Source organism: Zingiber officinale, chromosome 2B (genome assembly GCF_018446385.1).
Source record: "Zingiber officinale cultivar Zhangliang chromosome 2B, Zo_v1.1, whole genome shotgun sequence".
Taxonomy (NCBI): Eukaryota; Viridiplantae; Streptophyta; class Magnoliopsida; order Zingiberales; family Zingiberaceae; genus Zingiber; species Zingiber officinale.
The window spans coordinates 17,331,732-17,340,340 of record NC_055989.1 but is presented as its reverse complement, the minus strand read 5'-3'; the positions used below and the strand labels follow the sequence as shown (position 1 = coordinate 17,340,340).

At 39.6% G+C, this 8,609-nt stretch overlaps 1 protein-coding gene across 1 annotated transcript; it reads right to left on the bottom strand.

The window, feature by feature from the left end:
- Positions 1-1,031: 1,031 nt before the first annotated feature.
- Positions 1,032-2,236, bottom strand: LOC122045425 (probable carboxylesterase 17). The gene has a single exon (XM_042605647.1). It carries the CDS (start codon positions 2,212-2,214, stop codon positions 1,096-1,098), a length of 1,119 nt encoding a protein of 372 aa, XP_042461581.1. The 5' UTR covers positions 2,215-2,236; the 3' UTR covers positions 1,032-1,095.
- Positions 2,237-8,609: the final 6,373 nt, after the last annotated feature.

Genomic DNA, 8,609 nt, shown 5'->3' with positions numbered 1-8,609 from the left:
TTACGTGTTTGCACATCGATATCACGAACGTTGCTCTAACACCCCGGACGTATAAAGTGCTATGTGTAAGTTTTGAATCCTCGTTGCATTGAAGTTCGTCCTATCTCTTACCTTCACACCGTGCTCTTGGGGGTAGGAATAACTTATACATATAGGTATTCAGTCTTTCAAAACGACTAATTCTAGGGATGACCGAGCCGACCATGGAAGTTTTCTACTAATAATCAGGATAAATTCAGAAGTACTCATAACTGGCGACCCAGTAGTTCAACATCTTAAATTTATCATCTCACTTGAGGAAAATACCTTACAATGTATCGTAGTTTGGAATTGAACCATAAATGTTTAAGAGACTATATGAGAATAACTTAACTTTTTTTGGATAATCCATATATCTAGCTCTTCGAACCGACAAATTTTAAAGGTAATTGTCCTGTAATATGAAAGTTTTCCATCGACTAGTAGATTAAATCAAGAAATACTCATGAGGAACTATCCAAAAGACTAATTTTCTTAGATTTATCATCTCATTAAAAAAAATTCTTACAGTGTGCTACGAAATTCGAACCTTAAATATTTAATTAATCGTTTGGAGAGTCACGTAGTCCAGGGGCAGAAGTAACTTAACTTTTATAGTAAAAAAAAAATGAAGTCATCATTTTAACGCCCTCCAAAACATGCCATTCACTTTAGAACGGGGTATATTAAAGGAACATTTATCCATGCACACAAATCCTTTTGGGGGGAGATCAGACCCAATAAGAATTAATCTAAAATTTGTTACAACTAATATCGTACCAACTGCGTCGGCAACTTAACTTTGTTGCATGACTTCAGGCTCAGATGCCCGAGCGATCGCCATGTTTCACACCGGGAGAGGAAAGTCAAGTTTTGATCGGGTCAACGTCGAGCCGCCTTAGCTTTTTTGCTCTTGAGAACCGGACGCCTTTTCGATGGATGTGAGATTCTACGAATTCGGACACATCTCTGAATTTTCATGAATTTACTCGAAGATTTTTTACTGAAGCAACTAGTTGAAATTAAAGATGCTATTTGTAGTGTCTGTAATTCATCAGAATAAACAATTAGTTAATATTATCTAGAGCTAATGAAGGCTTTGATGTCGGCTAACATGTCGATCGTCCGGTTTTGCGACATTGGGTAGTTGTGCAGGACCTGGAAGGCGTGGCCGACGTCGGCGTACGTCTTCTCCTCCACGCTCTCGCCGGAATAACGCAGGGCTTTGCACAGATCCAGGTTTCTGTCCCTCAATATGTCCAAATCGGAGACGCAGACGAGCAGGGGTGGAAGCCGCTGGACCTCCGCCGGCGGTGCCTTCTTCGACAGGGGATTGCACCAGGGGTGGTCACGGTCCGCCCCCGCAGGCAGCGCCATCCGCCAGTAGCAGTCCGAGGTGGACGGGGTCAGTGCCGACGACGCCTTCGGCGCTGGCTGGTTCTTCTCCGACGACGTCCGCTCCACCCCGCCGAAGAAGGGCTGGATGAGGATGACGCCCCTGAGGCAGAAGGCCGACCGGGGCGCCGCCGGATCCATCCCCCCGGCCGCCGCCACGCGGTAGGCGATGGCGGCGCCCGCGCTGTCGCCGCCGAGGAACACGCGGCCGAAGTCGCAGCGGGCGCGCCACGAGCCCGCAGGGTCCTCCCGTAGGGAGGGCGCCGCTTGCTGCCGCACCCAGCGCAGGGCGGAGAGGCCGTCCTGGAAGGCGGCGGGGAGGCGATGCTCGGGCGCGAGGCGGTAGCTGACGGAGAGGACGGCGCAGGCGGCGTGCGCGGCGAGGCGCGCGAGGAACTCGTGGTAGCAGCGCCAGGAGGGCGAGCCGACGCAGAATCCGCCGCCGTGGAAGTAGACGAGAAGGGGGAGGAGGCGGGCGCGGGTCTGCAGGGGGTGCGCGGGGAGGTGGAGGCGAGCCCAGAGGGCGGCGGAGGGGGCGAGGGAGACGTCTTGGCTGACCACGCCGGGCTGGGGGGTCCACGTGCATGGGACATCAGCCACGGCGGGGAGGCGTTCCACGTGGCCATCCTTGTAGAGCCTGATGAGGCCGTTGATCTCCTCCACCACGGCGCCGTGGCCAGCAGCGTCGTCCTTATTATTAACACCACCACCACCACCACTAATGCTTAGCTGGGTCAGCTGCTGCGAAACGGCTCCCATCCAACAACGGAATGGAAAAAATCTAATTTCCAATCTGCTCATGTGATCTTGGCTAGCGCGACAGGCCTCTTATATAGTGCAGGTCGTGGAGCCTTGAATCAATGGCTTCGCTCCCCTCCCAAAAGTCGTGGGAGGGTGAGTCAGCGCCAATCCACTGCGAGGGAGTGCTAAGTGGAAGTGGGTGGTCGTGGGCCATGTACACGACGCTTAGCTAGCTTCGTGGAGGCAGCGCGACTGACCTCGAATGGCTGCGGCCCCCCAATGAATATGGCACTGTGTCTCCATTTGAGCCCCCTCCCTCCTGTTCCAAGGGCAGGCCCCTCCGCTCCACCCTCTTTCCGCGCTGCTGAATAACTGGCGTTCCCATTTGCTAGTGGCCAGTCCGCCGCCCCAATGGCATGCGCGTTTTTATGTTCCATTAATTTGCTTAAGTCAAACTTCTCATTGGACTGAGAAAACCTGTTATATATATATATATATATATATATATATATATATATATATATATATATATATATGTGTCACGTAGAAATAGTCAATAAATAAAAAAAATATAAAAAAGTTTCACTGTTTCAATGTGACCGAAAACAAAATAAATAAATAAATAAATATATATATATATATATATATATATATATATATATATATATATATATATATATATATATATATATATATATATATATATATCATTTGTTTATAAGTTCCTCATTGGACGAAATAAATAAATATATATATATATATATATATATATATATATATATATATATATATACTTTAGAAATTTTATATCAAACAAAATATGAAAATAGATTTTCTATCAAGTCCCGAGGTTAAGTGTAGTGGTATAATAGAAGGGTATTAATTTATCATCCAAACTATCTCTATCTAGTTCTGAAGTTACAGTATAGCGGTATAATGAAAGGGTGTTAAGTTGTTATTGAGATATTTATGGTTTCGATCTCCAACTATGATTTATTTGTAAGGATTTTTTTTTCGAATGAGACGTCGCGCAATCATGGGATGATGAGTTTTTGGGTTGTCTGTTACGAGTGCTCCTTGATTTACTTTAGCGGCCGGTGAAAAATTTTCATATGGCCGGGTCAATCGCCCGAGGTTTGATGCTATCTAGTTGAATATTTTTTGACCGTCTCTATTATGTGTTCCAACAATTAGGAGTCTTGTCAAGATGTCTCACTTCTAAGTCTTCTGTCAAACATTTAATCGTTTTTAATCTATCAATACTTTTTTCTCCCTAAAATCGTCGACACATAGTGGTAAAAGACGACTATGTTCACCCCTAACGCCCCCGCCAACTCATCCTAGGGTCAATACAGATGAGGTAAATCACGGATGGCTACTAGCCTTTAGAATAATGACTGGTGCATGAGAAAAAAATCATGGACAAATGAACCATCGGACGGTTGTCTACTACATTGACAAAGTCTTCGAGTGCAAAAAAGAGTGTTGGTCGCTAAGGAAGTCCGTGAAGCCTGAGAGAATGAGAGAAAAAGAGAGGATTAGAATGGAGGCTAAGAGTTGTCCCGAGTCAATCACTCCAACGTTCAAATAAGTTTTTGGCGAGGGAAATGGAGAAGATGAACAATGGAATAATGAGATGCGGTGCACATGTATTTACATACCTTTGCTTGAAAAAGCGGACTCCTTCTGTAATACTATTAGAGAAGGAACATTTCCTCTCTCTAGGTGTTAATTAATAAGACACCCCATCTCAGTAAGAGAAATGTCATGTCGTCATATTTCCACCGTATTATATAGTCACGTCACTTATATTAAGTATTTGTATAATCATACTATTTACGTGCTATGACAACTCACACATTATTCCACGTGATACACCAGTCCATGTGTTTATCTCATGTGCTACGTCAGCCCACACATTAGAGCGACTGAGAGAATGGGGGCAGTTGGGCAAAAAGGCATAACCCGTTAAGTACAAAAATGTAGGATCAATGAAGTTGATCCAACTGAACAGGGTAGAACTGAGTGTCCGATCAACGAGGTTGATCGAAGAGGATCGGAGTGTTCGATCAGTAGGGCTGAGCAGAGAGGAAGTTGACTGTTCAGTTGGCAAAACTAATCCGACCAACCTTGAGTTGAAGGAGTTGATTTGACTAAGCAAGGTGATCATATTGGTGGAGTCGATCCGATTAAGCAGGACGATCAGATCTGTGGAGCTGATCCGACTAAGCAGGACAATCAGATCAGTGAAGCTGATCCGACTGAGCAAACTGGTGAGATGGCTTGTCAAGATCAAGCCGAGTGGGGGTGATCCTGTTGACCAATCTTAACTTTGACTCCCATCTCAACTTAGTTATTAACCTTTTAGGACATGTAGAGGCTTCTATATCAAGAATTCCAATATTGTACCCTTGTGTTAAGTAACATATATTTGCACACTCACACGTTAATAAGCATTACATTATTACACCTGCAGTTTTTCTAAATGCAAGTAAATCCAATTCTTGAAGCTGTTCTTCATAGCAAATCCAAACATAATCTTAAGTATTCAGTGGCACTCAAGTCTTTCCAAATCAAATGGAAATCTTTAAACTTTCCTCCATGTCAACTCCCAACAACTTCAAGTCAAGCTTTTAAATACTTCTTAGTTCTTAAAGATGTCTTGATAGCCTATGTCTATGTTAACTTAAATCTTATGTTTTCTTTCAACTTTCTCAAGAACTTGATGATACTTTTTTATATTCACTTAAACTTCAAGTTTCTATGATGGTCGTTTGACCTTCGCTAGAGCTCATTCAAATATCAAACCTCTAAAAATATCTTGACGGCCTCTATTTATGTTTGAACCCATTCAAGTTTCAAACTTCTAAACACGTCTTGACGACCTTTATTTAGTTCACTTAGACTTCAAGTTTCTAGGATGGTCCTTCAGCTTTCACTAGACGCATTCAAATCTCGAACCTCTAAACATGTCTTGACATAACCTCTATTAAATAAGTCATTAGAGTATAAAGGGATACGATGGACATACTAGAAGTGGTAGCGGGCTCCTCTTTGATAATAATGGAAATAGAGTCACTTGTATAGCTTTTAAAAATAAGGGGTAGCCTCCAGTGTATAACCGAGTTAGTTATTATATGACAAATTTGTACAATTGAGTAAGGGTCAAATTCTGACAAAGACTGAGAAATTATCTGTTGGGTTCTAGCGCGCCAAAGACGTGGAAACGCAGCGAAAAAATTACTACTAGATCCTCTTATCCAACAGATCCATGCGAAGGGAAGAAATATTTTTTGAAAACTATACTAAGCTACATAGATTATACCTTTTGTTGCGTGCCCTTTGCAATCCCGACAGCAACCTTTTTCTCTAGATCCAAATCTCAGCGCATTCAAGTGTCCGCGCCTCTATGGTATCCACACGAACATATCCTTCGTTCGTCGCACGAACGAAGCCTTCGGAGAAGAACCATCTTCTTGTGCTAGCAAGAATTATGATTCGACCAAACATCAAGAATCGGCCAAGGAAGGAGGAGGAAGAAGATGGAATCTCAAGAGACACTTTTTTCTCATCTCATTCATCTTCTCAAAAATAAATGACAAAAACTTATTTATATTCATCCCATGAATACCAAGGGTCTTTTGTCTCTTTGTATTTTTCTTAATGGGTTGGATTTATTATATTGGATTAACCATTAATCCAATAACCCAATAAGTCTAACCTATTGAGTCTAACTCATTAATCCAATGTGTCTAATTCGGATTGGACTTAATCTAATGAGTGGGTTCATTTGAGTCTAACTCAATTAGTATCCAAAAAGCCTAATCATCTTATGATTGACTCTTAGGGCTAATTACTAACATTATCCTCTCATGTGATGACTAACTTCGATTTCTTAATTTGCTCTCTCCTAATAATGTGGGGCAGTTGTGGGAGGAGGGGGGGTCGCCAAAGTGACGAATTTTACCTTTGCAGAAAAATAAGGGTCACTACTTTTGACTTTTATCCATGTTTAGTGGCAATTGATTAATGTAAAAGCATTACATTAGGACAGTATCAATAAGATATTTACATGAAATGAGTCACTCCAAATTGGCTCTTTGCTACTGCCATAATTGTGTAGGGTTATGCCTGACGTTTTTCTTAGCATTTTGTTAAAGCAAGTCATCATAAGTTGACCACAAATTTTCTCAAACAGAGAAGACAAAGTCAAAAGGCGGCCACTTTTCTTTGTTAGGTAATGCAGCACTAGTTAGGCATTCTTACCAAACACCTTTTGTGGCATCTCTTGGCACCTAAATTAAGCTACATCCATACACTGTGTTTGGGGGCAACTCATTTGTTCCATGAGCCAATGTGTCAAAAACAAATACAATGTGATAATCAATGGGGGCTCCAATTATTGTCTTAGCCCTGTCCAAAAAGTTTCTTATGACACCTATTCTCTTTTGTTTCTTTTCAGTGAAAATGAAGGGGAAAAGGTTGGGGAATCCTTTGATTTGGCTTCCTAAAGAATCCTGGATGGACAAGCACTAAGTTGGATAGCAAAGCTTTAACTTTCTGTTTACCTTGTTTAACAAATTAAATTTGAAAATTCAAGTTTCCTTTTTGTTTTGGTTTCTTCAGAGGAGAATGATTTGTAACCCATGATTTTAACCTTAAAGCAAAAAAGATTTGTCTACTAATTTCCCTCCCTACAAGAAAGCACAAACTAGAAAAAACTTTGCACTTTCTATTTTTTTTTTCCTCCGACATGTAATAAAATAAACTGATTTAGAAGTTTTTTTTTAACTACTAGTGAGTTTGTAGATCAAACATTAGTGAACAAATCTAAGAATTGTCTATGACAATCATATAGATCCAAGTCAAATCATTTAGTTCATTGATAAGTCAACAGCTAAAATTAGTACAGCATTGGTATGACTACATAGATTACAACTTGTTAGGCATCATACCTGTTGGAAAGTAATTGGTGCATCTCATCCAGAACCGTCATCATTGATTTAATTTCGTCCATCATTAAGTCACCTGATTCAAATGTTGACACACTCTTTAGTAAGAAAATTTAAGATCAATGTGAGATAAAAATCCTTAATAGTTATAAGATGAAATTGTCTTGCTTAAATTTTTATAGTTTATTGACCATCGTCTTCCAAAATTAAAAAAAAAATCATTAACTCAAAATATAAACACTCCAAATATTAAGTTAAGTTCTCACAAACTTTCAACATTTTGAAACTAAAATTTTTAGAGAGGAAAGGATTAGAACTTTTTTTATAGGGTTAAAAAGATGTATTTTAAAGGGTGAATAACACAAAAAGTTGTTCTTTTTTGAAAAATTATATTAATTTAAACTAAAGTTTAATAGGACTAATTAAGATTTAAATTTATACTACTACTCAATTGCAATTGTCTAATGGTAACTATAGTCGTTCCCTAGTGTTTCATAGCGATATATGTGACCTTGATCATATGCAACCATTAATATTTATCATCCATATCTCTTCACTTTATATTCATAAGATTTTCTTAAGTGATCATATTGCAACTTAGATCTTTCCTAAATAAATAGAAATATTTAAAATAAAAAAATATTTTAATATATTTATATACATGACTAACCTACACAACCACTGTGGGCATCCATATGGGCGTCCCTCACAAGTTGAGACGCCTCAATCAATTTTGTTTTTTCATTTTTAAAAATTTCCAGTTGTGTCAATAAAATTTTATTTTTAAAGTTTAGAAATTGAGTTATACTCTTAAGCATAAAAAAAATTTAAATACGCCCACAGTGTGCGGAATAAAATTTACAAAATATTAAAACACACTCACACTCTCTCTCTCTCTCTCTCTCTCTCTCTCTATATATATATATATAACCTTTAAAATTAAAATTTAGATATATGAATATAAAATATTAAAATAACATTCTCAATGTTTTAAATCTTAAGCAAGATTAAATTACCTTAAAAATTAGATCATACTTATGTGAGTCTCCAACCAGTCAGAATCAGATTTGGCAAAACACCTAAAAAAACACATCTCAAGGATAAACCAAAAGATCCTTATTTAAAGGCTAAATGAGCACTGATGTTCAAACGAAAAGCCCTCACAACTTAATGAAATCTCATTAGGATATATGAATTTACCAAAAGTCACAACTTCTGAATGCTCCTATCATGACCACCAAATTTCCATTCATCTTTCAGTGAAGGATCTAGATGGGCTTTGGCTCTTCTTCCACATTGAACAGTCTCAGCCTCATTTCATGATATAATGCTAAAGAGAGTAGCATTTCATTTGGCTCCATAATAGTGGAAAGAGAACCAAGAGAATAAATATGCTACTACGCATGGCTTCTAATAGGCCGGCTCCTACAGTGTTCGCAAGGAGAGGAACGCGCATCCTTTGTCATTGTATTCAAAATAACAGCACCCACGAAAATGACAACA